General features: G+C 32.1%; 1 protein-coding gene across 1 annotated transcript; it reads right to left on the bottom strand.

Annotated features, from left to right (window-relative positions):
- Positions 1 to 3,749: 3,749 nt before the first annotated feature.
- Positions 3,750 to 7,965, bottom strand: LOC106134914 (uncharacterized). Its single transcript, XM_013335059.1, has 6 exons — positions 7,882 to 7,965; positions 7,263 to 7,380; positions 5,918 to 6,053; positions 5,110 to 5,173; positions 4,453 to 4,607; positions 3,750 to 3,858 (listed from the first exon to the last, which is right to left on the bottom strand). Exons 1-6 carry the CDS (start codon positions 7,963 to 7,965, stop codon positions 3,750 to 3,752), a joined length of 666 nt encoding a protein of 221 aa, XP_013190513.1.
- Between the last annotated feature and the right edge of the window lie 5,540 nt (positions 7,966 to 13,505).

The raw sequence follows: 13,505 nt of genomic DNA, 5'->3' as shown, positions 1-13,505 counted from the left end.
TATTATTATTTCGAGATACTACGAGTTTTTTGATTATGGAAATCAATAAAAGATAAAAGTCTTGCGTTACTGTGTGATTGTCAGACTACTGGGGCAACCCCTTAGAGAGTGTTGTGGTGTGGCGTACTAAAATGATGGGATTTCATAGGTAGGTAATAATGAAAGAGCGAGAATAACGGGATATAGGTATGTACGGTAAATTAAGTCGACAGTGGTACATGAGTAGCTATTGTAAACAAAAATGTGTATAATCTTATTAACATAATTTTATTTCATTAATTGCGATACACATTTTGTATGACATGTTTGGTAAGTTCATTATAGATAAGCAAAGTATGTGTTCGATAATGGTTTATTATGTAAACAAAGAAGGGACAAAACGTGGTAAATACCAAGTCTCAATTAGAACTTGCGAATTTTCCTCAAGCCTACCTCTTGTCACAATAAGACATATATTATAAATACATTTTCCTGTATGCTTACATTATAAAAGCTACTCGGTTAAAATATGCGTCACTTGCTTTCAGTGTTAAGGGAACTACGTACCTGTATAATGAAGTTAGTCTTCCTATTTGCTATCATTGCCTTGTGCATGCAGATATGTTGGGTTTCTTGCGATGCTCCAAAGATGGAGGGTGTCACTGTCTCAACTACAACCCCTAAATCGTGGGGTACAAAAATTAAAAATGGACTGGTGAGTATTACATTTGAAAACTTAAATAAAGGATCTATTTAATTTCTTAATATGATTTGAAAAAGTATTTACAAATAAACTATAATAATATCACTATTCGATAATTAATGCTCATAATTAAACGTGTATTCTATTACCGAAATATCGGAAGTAATAAATTTAATTATAGCATTGGTCTGAAGTTAATTAGCCAAAACTGATTACAGTTAAACACAATAATGCGGAATGTTTTATACATTCTTTTTAATTATTTTCAGGATAATTTCTTTCGAGGGGCTGCCGTGGTTGGAGTAGTACAAGGGGCTTTCCAGGGAAGAAAAGCACACAAAATGAAGCCGCATGTCGAAGCTCCCAAGAGCTAACATTTAAGTTATTGACTTGTAACTTGTAGTTGTAGTTCCTATTTATTTTAAATATTGTAACATAAACCAAATATAAAAACTTGCTTGACAAATGTATTTGGTTACATTTTTGCAACGTACGAGTGGAATGTAACTTGTGTAGTGTAATGTACCTATAACCTACCTCTTCTAATTCATTTTATGATCATTTATACATTTTGTACTACTGTAATTATTGGTTACAAACAAATAAACAATTAAGAATTTTTCAGATTATTGTTACATTATATATTATTAAAAAATTAAGAAAAATATTATGTTCGATAAAAATTTGTGGTATAATTTAGTTGAGTCTATAAAGTTTCTTTTACCTACTAAAATATAAACAAATTGTTTTTCGAGTTAACTTCAACGTAGGTATATAATATCATAAAAAAGAATAGGGTAGTTCATGGAAACGTTCACTAATGAATTTATTAAAATAAACTATGTTTGTAAAACGAATTCATTTATCTCATATCATCATTAGAAATAGTCAAGTTTCATGCATTTTTGATCGTTGAACAGGTACACAGTCTACACAATAGTTTCGACGAAGCTATTAGTTAAAAGGAAACTCCAATACGTGTGCCAGAGTATTCTATTGGCGCAATTTAAAAGTAACGTTGCATGCCGTGAATAAAATATCTACAATGGCATTGTATGTCTGAATAATGTTACCAAGACCGAGATATTGTATCAAGTTCGCGTATGACATATTTTACGATAGAAAACCCAGACATTGTCACTGCCTAGTCGTGTCAGACTGGACTGGCTAACGTCCAACAAAGGAAGTAGCGACATGAATTACAATCTCAGTTACCAATTTATTACATGTTTGAGAATTTATGGTCATTTTGATTCATGTTTGCTTAGAAGTGAGAATAATACGTATTGTTATACTAGTAGCGTAGTGTATCTAGTCAATTACCCTTTACCCTTTCAATAATGATATTTCATATTAAAAATAAGAGACATATTAGTTATTTACCTTCTTTTCAGAGACTTTATTATTTTAATAACTTAGATTATTTTGTACATTTAAATTAGTTGACATAGCCATGAAAAGACGATCTTCCTTTAGGGTTTCAATGAGGTTTACTGTTGTACAGAACACTAAGTACCTACTTACAGAATAATTGAAGAAGCACTAATAAGTTAAAAATTATCCATGAACATATAAAGTAGGTGTAATATTACAGGATAATATCAAAAAAGAGTGATGTTTCTACTAAGTGTACTGTCAGCAACAGGATGAGATATCAATTAGCGCGGCCACATTATTACTTCTTGCGCACCCGGATCTAAGACAATAAAGCTTCATAACATAAAATGGCGAGTCTGTTTTCAGTCAAACATCAGTCACAGACAAATTAGATTTGAGTATAGAGATGTCTTGTCCAGTTGTAGACTATGTAGGGAATGCATTCCCTTTAGGCAGAAACGCAACGGTAAATTGAGTAAACTTGGATATATATCTGGGTACTGGAGAAACCACAGAATAATAATTATATTACTGGTGAAGTTATACTGCTGGTAAAATCTCTAGATTTTGGTCAGTTATAAGTACCTAGAAAAGTACCTGTCAAGACACTAAAGACTGTTGTAAGATTGCAAGAAGAACGACGTGGGACGTTCCCGGTACCAATAGAACAAAGAATAGGACCACTCCATCTCTTACCCATGGATATCGTAAAATGCGACTAAGGGCTAGGTATAGACTATAGGCTTATGAATTAGGAATTCTTTTTTTAGGCGATGGGCTAGCAACCTGTCATTATTTGAATCTCAATTCTATCATTGAGCTAAACAGTTGAACGTGGCCTACCAGTACTTTCAAGACTGTTGGTGCTATCTAAACAGGCCGGGATATAGACGTGATTATATGTATGTATGTGAAAGGGAGTGGTATAAGGAACTTGAAGTAGAGCATCTATAAAAGATTCATACTTTGATGGATGATATCTATCATCATGGCATTACTGAGCGTTAGGGTAACACTGTCACCTTTTACAAGTAATTTTTCATATTGTTTGCTTTTGACATCTACCCATTTTTCCTCGGAAAATGGTAAAGAAATAAGCCTATTTATAACAAAAAATCATAAATGATTCATTCAGAAGCTAGTTTTCTTTTTTGACAGCAAATTCGTCATCCTATATTTAGGAGCTCAATAAAATATAGACTACTTATCATGAGATGCAAAATACACTATCGTAAATAAAACTTTGATAACAATATTAAATGTCAAGTGAATGTTACTGTAGTTAAATTAAGTTAATTACACATGAGCGAACTGATATTTTAAGTGTATATAAGTAAATGTTGAACCACAAAATATATTTATTATATATTTTGTGGTTCAACATGCGTTATAATGGACATTATCCATAAGCCACAAATCCGTTTAATTGTGAAATATGATCTATCACATAAAACGTTGTAAAATTTTTATTTATTGTGTACGTACTAACCTGAATATGTTTCAACAGGAACAAAAAAAAAACAACATAAATTAAATATTGTAATACAATTTTAATTAGAAGACAACGAAAATTTGATATGTAATGACTAAATAAGTACTTTTAAATTCCAAACACTGAACTATTAATAGTAAAACGAAACTGAGTTATTAAATTAAATAAAAATATTAATAGCGAAAGTAATTCAGTAGACTATTTCTTATAAATATTGTCACATGAACCGAAGCATTTTCTTTGTGCATATAATTCTTTATATTTCTGAGAAAGCAAATTGACTGTTTCTTCCAACTTTGGTTTCTCTCTGTACAGAAATATAATAAAAAAAGTAAATATTAGGCAAAAGCAACATCAAGAGGCAACTTTAATTTGAGCAATATCATTTCTGTTCTATTTGCACTCAATTTACAAGTATAATAATTTTGTTGGGCCTTTGATTTAAAATGAGTGTCAATTTCATGTGAGAATGTATCAAATATTAGATATATTATACCTATATATTTTTAAAATATACATATATACAATACTTACTATTCATTTATTTAGTAAATGTATTTTTCTAAATAAATGAATAGTAATAATAATAGTTTTTTTCGGAGAGGAGCTCGGGGCCACCTGTGACCACTATCCTGAATTGATCAAGTTTGGTTTTTACATGAATCGAATTCCAGTCTGACCTCCCGAACCCTTGCAACGGGTAATCTAACCCGCAATGTGGTATACATACATCCAGTGACCTGAACGTGCAAAAAACCTCTCAGTGTTTCCACCTCACCGTAAAAGCATTTGTTAGCAATCAAACTAATGTAAATTTCAGGAAAGTAGGATTTGAAACAGTATCACATATTTGCTGGCATTATATAGTATGTTTGTAGTTATAATTGTAGTTACTACATACAATATTTCCAGAAGATTCTCGGGGACGGCTGGCTCCAAGGCTTCGAGTTGACGTTTTAATTCCTCAACGGCCGCTTGTAAGTTTTTCTTTTCGTTTTCTAGCTCAATGACTACATTGTTCACTTTATCTATTTCATTTCGAGTCTCCTCTTCGTTCTTGTCGTAAATTTAAAGATTATTAACTAAGATTATTAAAGATATTTAACTATTTAAGATTACTTAAGATATTTATCTAGCTTTAGCCACGGTTTTTTCTGAAGTAAAAAGATACCCACTTAATTACCTATGTTATGCACTTCGATATACTATTTGATTTGAATGGGTTAAGGATTAGAATGAAGATTGTAATTGTTTGTAAGTTAAAGTGTTTACTTTATAAGATATGGTATATCATCTAGAAAATACAAAATGCTCTTTAAATAAAGAAGTTTCCAATAAACGTTTTAGTACTTATAAGTGCTAATGATAAATTTAATTTGTCTAGTAGATTATTAAATAATTTGCCATGACAGATTCATAGAGAAGTACACGAGTGAAAATAAGGTTATTTTTCTCATCGAGGTACGCGTCCCTTAAAGTAAAATAATATTATCAGAAAACATTATCACACAAATCAGATTTTCCTTGAGAGTAATGTTGTCAAAAATAATACACTTACATAATAGCTGCGCGTCCTTCTAAATCTATTAGCTTTGTCACGTAAAGTATCTTCATATTTTCGACTGAAAAGGAAAAGTAAAATTTTAAAGCCGTTTTGCAAACAGAAAATCATCAATCTTTATAAAACTCTTCCATTACAGATAGAAAAGTACTATTGTAACGTAAAAATATGGCGAAAAACATTAAGGGTCCTTGGAGAGTATCAAATATTAATAAGAATTTGGCAAAATTCCCATGGAACCATTGAACATAAATGATTGATGTAGGTACGTATATTTTTTTATGAAGGTTTATAGATATATTTTTTACTTTTATTGTTAATTAAGATTATCGTTTGTTTCGTGAGTTACAGTTTTCGTTTAAATTTAACTTTGATAGATTTTACGAACGAACATAAAAATAGAATAAGAATAAACTGAACAGGAAATCCTTAAATTTATTCTGAAAATAAATGAAGATCATTTAAAAAGAGGGCGAAAATAGCTAATATTGAGACTTCTTTTTGTGGCGAATAAAGACTGACAGTGATTGAACTGGGAGCTAATGAAAATAAAGGTGTTGATTGAAATCCCATCTGATTCAATTCCAGGTAGGTATTTATCAAAAGATAAATCAGATAAATAAGAAACGGTTTAGATACGTGTTAATAAATTAGATTAACGACTAAATTTACATGCTTACAATAATTAACATTTTTTACTGTTAGGCACAATACAATCCTTCAAATTAATAATCATTATGTCGTAACATTTTATATCACCGGTAAATCTCGTTGTAACAAAGCTATAAATTAACTTAGAACTCACATTAGTGCTTCCGCATCTTGCTCCTCCCTTTTCAGAGAATCCGCTAGTTCCCCGCGACACTGCCTGGCTTTCTCCAACGAAGATGTAATGCCGTCGCATTGTCGCTTTAGCTGCATGCGTTTGGCCGTTAATCTCACTGGAATTCCAATTTGGAAGATTTTTAAAGAAACAATATTTTTTCCAATTTAAAAAAAATGTCTTGAATTTTTTATGATGAATTCTAAATAATGCCATATGGTTCCCGGCACCAATACAAAAAAGGATAGGACCACTCCTTCTCTTTCCCATGGATGAAAGGCGGCTAAGTGTTCTTAGCCGCCTTTTACGACATCCATGGGAAATGTAAGCCTAACAAGGCTTACAAACTTGGATTTTTTTTAGGCGATGGCTATTTGAATCTCAATTCTATCATTAAGCCAAATAGTTAAACGTAGCCATTCAGTCTTTTCAAGATTATTGGCTCTGTCTACCCCACAAGGGATAAAGACGTGACCATATGTATGTATGAATTCTAAATTCATCTTCAAACACTTAGCAACATTTTAAAGTAATACCTCTTCGTGAGACTTCATTCCCAAAAAATAGTTGTAAGAAGGTTATTCTTAAAGATTGTTTCTGTCTCTGTGGCAAATATAATAAAAATCGGTTCAGTAGCTTTTGAATTTATTCATTACAAACAAGAAATATACTGCAAATCTTTTTTCTTTTTAATTTAAGTAGGTATGTAATGTTCATAATCTATCCGAAAAAGGGAAATAACAAAAAAAGATAGAATAGGTACTATCTGTTTAGTCTGAATACTCAACGTATCTACAAAATCTATGCTAAAATTCTAACATACCACATTACAAAAGATTTATACAAAAAGAAGAAAAACTCAGCAGAGAAAGAGATGAAAAACCTTGGTATCCACCAGATATTTGAAATGAAGCATTTTATATCTGATGATTAGGGCGGATGAATAGCAAATTGTCCCTATTGTGCCGAGTACAATATATAAATTTAACGAAATAAAAGAAGCGTCATACGTTGTCAGGTTATTTTATCGTTACAGTCACCCCAACATAAATTCCAGATCCCAATTTTCTGGACAATTGGGTGTAAGTAGTACCTACAGCGGCAGCTTTGAAATGGATTAAAGAGAAAAAGCCTTGTTAAAAGCATGTTATAAAAAAGGACGCCCAATGTGTTTCTTTTTGTATGACGTATTTTTTGTAGTATAAGGAGAACAAAAACACTTGCAGACGTTAGTTATTCTCCAAAGTACAGTCGCATCATATTTGTATGCTGCCAACACGCGTCATAACAATGAACATTGAATAACAGAATCTTTCTATTTCCTCACCATTTTCTTGATTCAGTCGTTCCTTTTCTGCATTTAGAGAGCGTGCAATACGTAATGCTGTCATCGTCTCGCGGTACTTTTGTTCATTTTCAGCATCCAAAGCAGGCAATGCAGAGTTCTGGAAAATTCATATTATGTATGTATTGAAATTTACGCCATTATAAATAGTAGTCTTAATTTATTTTTAATACTTCAATAATGCATTAGTCGAAAGAACATCCATGTATTAAATAAAGAGCCTGTTCTCCATCGAAAAAGAAAGTAAATTCCTGCTAATGTAGATACCGGTATCCATGTGTTTTTCTTTTTTAATAATATGGTATTTATTGCATATTAATAAAACGATTCATTAATTATTTAAAAATAATAATCGAGGGTCATGAAAACTCTCGACATATTGGGGGCATTATCTTACGTATCCTTGTTGTTAATGAAGCACTTACGTACTACTTAGGTACAGTTGCAGGAAACATGTTATAATTTGGAAAATACGTATACTTTTGCAATATAGGATTGATTTTCCTGTGGTTATTCGTTCTTCATAAATTCAATGAACGGTGTGGTTTTTTATAATGATTTACTGCTGATTATCTGCTAAGATTTGTTTCATAAGACTTACTTGAACAACTAAGTCATCTCCAATTCTTTCAAGATTTGATTTGAGTAAACATATTTCTATTTGCTGTTCTTCAGGTGAAAACATTTTGGTGTAAAATGTAGTTTCCTGATATTTAAAGTGATAAGTACGTAAAACAAAAATTTATTTCGAGCTGATTTGACTTTACGCGCCAAATTTACGTTTCAGGGTAATATTCGCTTCTTTTTTCAAATATGCCAAGAAATAAAATATACACTGCCTTGTTTGTACTTAATTCTACAAAGCAAAAAACATTCCAATTTTAAATATGTATTACAAACAATTACAAACAATTTAAATATGTATTACAAACAATGTATTTAAGCTATTGGATATATAATTGGATAAGGATTAATGCTGTATTGGTTAAAACTGCTTCAAAATTTGCCATTATTTGTCCCGTATATACTATATATTTATTTATTATTTGTCGTAAAATGTAAATGACAAAAAAATTTTTTGTGGGATAAAAGTTATTGTGGGATATCTATGAGAGATAGACATATACCATCGAGGAGTTTTCTGTAGACCTTTTCAATGTGTACAAATAATTAGTACATTATTTTGATAAATCTCGTAGGGTTCAGCCTGCGTTTGCAATGTAAGCGGAAAAAAATATGATTACACATTAGAGTCCTCAAAAATAACAGTATTTCTTCACTATTTAATGGATGTTATTATACATATAAACCTTCCCCTTGAAACACTCTATCTTTTGAAAAAAACCGCATCAAAATCCGGTGCGTAGTTTTAAAGATTTAAGCATACAAAGGGACATAGGGACAGAGAAAGCGACTTTGTTTTATACTATGTAGTGATGTTTACCGACAACAGTCAGATGCACCGACATCACAAGAAATATTTCTAGCATTGAGGAAACCTAAATCAATACGAATTATCTCCCTAATAGAGCTTATTCCTATAAATTGGCGCATTTAAACAAAATTCAAAACCTTTTGACTTTGCTTAGTAGATTTGGAACATTTGAGGCAAGTAAAGTTAAGAGTAAGGTATACGTAACTACGGTCCTAAGGTATTCTTCGGAGGAAATGCATTTACTTAAATTCTATAAGTATATACGTATATACTTACTTCTTTTCTAGTCAAGAACGAATGGAATACAAATCTATTTACCTTAGTGATAGAAATAAATACTAGTTAGTAGTCCTCATGAGAATTGAAGTTTCATATTCTAATGTTTCAAAGTCTTCTAAAACAAGAAGTTAGGTAAGAATAACTGAAGTGGAATATACTTTTGACAGGGCAAACTCTTTGGTATCTCGGAATAATTTTGTTTTCTGCTCGTAACACTTTCCTTTTTGTTTTTCCATCTTATATTCGCGTAATATTTACGAAATGTTACTTAATGAACTAACGGGTAGGTAAGTATTTTAGAGAGTATTTTTTGCATAGTTATAAAGGTATTAAGTATGATAAAAAAATATTATTTCTTGCATTTAGTTTAGTTTTTCTGCATTTAATAATTACTTGTACATCATCTATTTTTAAAAGATAAGTAGGTAGGTATGTACCAACTTATCTATAAAATTGTTCGATAATCTGTAATGACCTTTTTTTCCTACTTCTTTGGAGCGGTGCCCGGGGTGCACATTTTGACTATGGCCAAAATTCGCAATTTGGCGGGAACCCGCGTCGGATACATAAAATTTTACCCAAAAATTGCCTTTAGTTGATATTTGGCTGGGTTGATGATTAATGGCGCTGAGTCGCCCATCGGAGGTGATCGTCTTATTAAAACCAGTCATAATTTCGGGTCTGAGAAAAGCAAACGTTGAAAATGGTTACTTCAATAAATTTCGGATGACAAAATGATGTCAACAAAGAATGGCAATATATTTATGGCATATCTAATATTATGAAAGATATTAATTAGAAGAAACTGCTTTTAAAATTTTGGAGTTGATGTAATAATACTTATATCATTTATCGTAATATCAATGATGAATTAATGTCTAAAAGAGAAATAGGTACTAGGTGCAGCATGCACTAAAAGTTTAGTATTTTACCAATATTTTGAATTTCTTTAACAATGTCAAAATATTAAGAGCGACCAGTCAATAGAAAAATTCAGTTATATTGACCGAAGTTGTCAATTTTTAACAAGTGTTGGTAATTAACTCTATCTGGGTATACCAGCGTAGATCGCAGCGTACCTATTCATTCATTCATTAAATTTTGCTACAACAGTATCGCATAAATCATCTTGGAAAAACATGTTTTTGTGTTAGTACTTAATTGTTCTTATTTTCCCGAAAGTAAAACGTATTGTGAAGAATTTATAACAATGTTTCTGCCCCACAGTATTGGATAAAGTTAAATCGGATAATAGAATTGAGATGTTTTTGTGATTACCTGTAAGACAGGATTATCGTGATACGTGGAAATTTGAAGATAATGGTTAGCCGGCGTTATGATGCGGCATATTTTATGACGTTGAAAGTTTTTCCTCGTTCATATAATCGGAGGCAAATTAACTAAACATTACTTTCTATTTATCGATACCGAGTAATATATCACTTAAAAACATATTAAAAAAATATTTTGGTTGTAGAGAAGAATAATTAGACATCAAGAGATTCGGCATTTTTAGCTTGTCACTTTTTTCTTTCCAAATTAAGAAACCTTTTTGCAGATTTGGTCAACAAAGGTTCTAATCATTTCTCGCTAACCCGTCGCTTTTGCTTTCGAGGGCGTATTCCGTGTAATCCTAATTTATTTTAATTGCCCGGAGTCCATAGAATGAAGGAACTGATTAAGGATGCCGGTATTGGCAGTGCCGAATTAACAAAACTCAAGTAGGTATGGATGTAACGCAATTAGTTTCGCCTTTGGCCCTTTTTGGTAAAAGGATTAACGATTAATGTTTCATGATCTTTTACGGGCTTCCTGTATTAATAGAAATAAATTAATAATATGTATTTATATAATGAAATACTTCACTAAGAGGTAATTAATGAAAATTTGGACTACTTCTGATTATGTTGACCTACGCCAAATTTATTCAAGGCATTTCAATGAATTTTAATATCAAAAGATAAATTATTTGAAAAACCTTAACAATCAACTCATGTTATTTTCGTTTTCGGTTAGATAATTTTATATAAGAAACTTTTATCGCACTGGAAATTGAGTTCTGAAAGAATATGAAAGAGCGATAAAATACGCGGTACGGACTGAATTGATTCTTATGGCAGATTTAAAGTGAGTGGAATTGAAATTCGAGAGGTGTTATTCTTATATTCGACCTCGACGCGACCCGCCACGTATTCTGCGGTGAAATGTTTTTACGACCATTATTTTACGAGCTAACTGCGTTTACCCTTTTTATCATATGCGTGAACCGCAGCACATGCATCTCTTTTATAGAGCTGACCCCCTTTATCCACTAAAACCAATGCTTGAACCATATAGATAGGTGTTGCTGGAGTTTGCGAATCCCGTACGAGTTATTTATGAGTATGGTTTTAAAAAAGTCTATGTCGCATGTTATGCAATTTTTTTTAGTATTAGCTATTACAAGTTCAATTAGGGCTTTGGTAGATTATACATTCTTTCTATCGTCCGTCCACAAGCTAAGCAACCACCTTGCTAACATATTGCGCTTGATTTGTTTCATTTATTTTTCTTCACTTTATTAAAGTTTTTGCGATCGTCGGCTCTTGAAGTTTTGGTGCGTAAAGTGTTAGTTTTTTTTGTCCTTTATTAGTTTCCATGAACAAAAGAAGATGTCTTATATCCAACGTCACATAAAAACAAAATGAAAATAAAAAAATATTTATTGAGTAACTTACAAGCGGGTAACAAATTAGTGGCTGGAGCCTCCATTTAAGTGCATAATGCACTTGTGTTTGGAGGATCCGCTCTTCTGAAGTAGACCTATAATTACTTATATGAGTTAAACAAATGCAAGGCATCAATAAACAATAGTAGACTATATAAACAATCTGGCATCGTAACGAAAGAATATTTGAATGATAGTTCGTACTATTACAATCCTGGTTAATTATGGTTGCACCTAACAGATAGCTACAGCTAGACTGGAAATATTTTCACAGCGGCACTCTGATTTTAATTATAGATAAGACGAACACTTTTCAAAAACCTGTCAAATTCTTTAAAATTGCTTGACATGAGGACACGAACGAACATTGATCTAAAAAATCAGAATGTATCTATAGAATGGACAATGAACTGGAAAATGGTTGAGGTTGGATATTAATGTTTTTATGAAATGTTTTGACGTTTTTTTATTATCTTCTTCCTCTTGGCTATAGTCCTGGTTACATCCTCACCACTCTGGAGAGTTGCCTGGGAAAGGGCCTTTATCATGGATCCTGGATTGGGTGTCAGTCAGGTTTTAACAAGAAGCGACTCCCATCTGACCTCCGCAAACTTTGCAGGGGAACCTAACCCGTATTGGCTCAAGATTATACATTCTGTTGCCTGAATGTGTAGGTTCTCCCACGATGTTTTCCCTCACCGTAAGTAAATATTTAAACCAATGTGCATAACTCCGAAAATCGTCATTGGTAGGTACATGGTCGAGGTGGGATATGAACTTGCCCTGCTGCGCCCTTATGCGCAACACGGATTTTAACTGGGCACCTTGTCGATTCGACTAACGCGTAAAAGAAAATATTGCAAGTTTCGGGAAATCCTCTTTAAGTGCAGACCTAGACCATATAAAGAACCTATATGCCAAATTTTATGTATTTAGATGCAGAAGTTAGGGCTGTGCGTTGATATGTCAGTCACTGAATCATTTCCTTCTTTTATATATTTAGAATAAATAAAATTGTAAGCATCACACAATTATATCTTACATTTGTTTAAGGTAGAAATAACCAGCTAGCCTAATTGAAATACTTATCGACGTCCACTCAGCATGTGTCGAAGCATTTTACAACACGCCGATGCTGGTCTTCCGAAGACACCCATCAACCATGAAGTTCCACAAAGAAAATTTTTGAGATTGTGACGGGAATTTTATAAGGTACTTACCTAATTCAAAGAATTTTTATACGTATTGTATGAAATATTCAACTTGATCAATTAAATTTTATTTATCTTTTAAGGTTTTATGAAGCTGGTTCAAAGGTACAAAGTGAGTATTTAAATAGGAAGGTAAATTGCACCTTATAGAAGCCATATTGTAAGTTTACCTGTTCTGACTTCATAATGAGCTAAGTATAAAACTTCGGCGAGGCGGTCATATTTCACGCTCGATTTAATTAAGTTTCCACACATAGATAGTCATATAGGTGTTACAGCTCTATTATCTTATGCTTGGCCCATAAATATTAAAATTATAGTTATTATAAACTTCAATATCAAGTCAGTTATGTACTATTTATCTCCCTCTATCTTTTATACTTCATAACCCTCGCTTGGGATAAAGTGGCATAACGGGCACATTAATTTAGAGAGATAATTTGTATGCAAGTGCCAACTAGGCACATTACACTACGTAGGCACGTGCTATTGAATCTATGCAGTTTTCGGGTTAGTATGCAAGCCATGAATCAGAAAGTATTTTCTCTTTAGTTGGACTGGTAGGTATATAATCTTTTTGCTCCTATAATTTC

The sequence above is a fragment of the Amyelois transitella genome, chromosome 8 (assembly GCF_032362555.1).
Source record: "Amyelois transitella isolate CPQ chromosome 8, ilAmyTran1.1, whole genome shotgun sequence".
Classification (NCBI taxonomy): Eukaryota; Metazoa; Arthropoda; class Insecta; order Lepidoptera; family Pyralidae; genus Amyelois; species Amyelois transitella.
The sequence above is the reverse complement of the archived record's forward strand: the minus strand, read 5'-3'. Positions and strand labels throughout refer to the sequence as shown.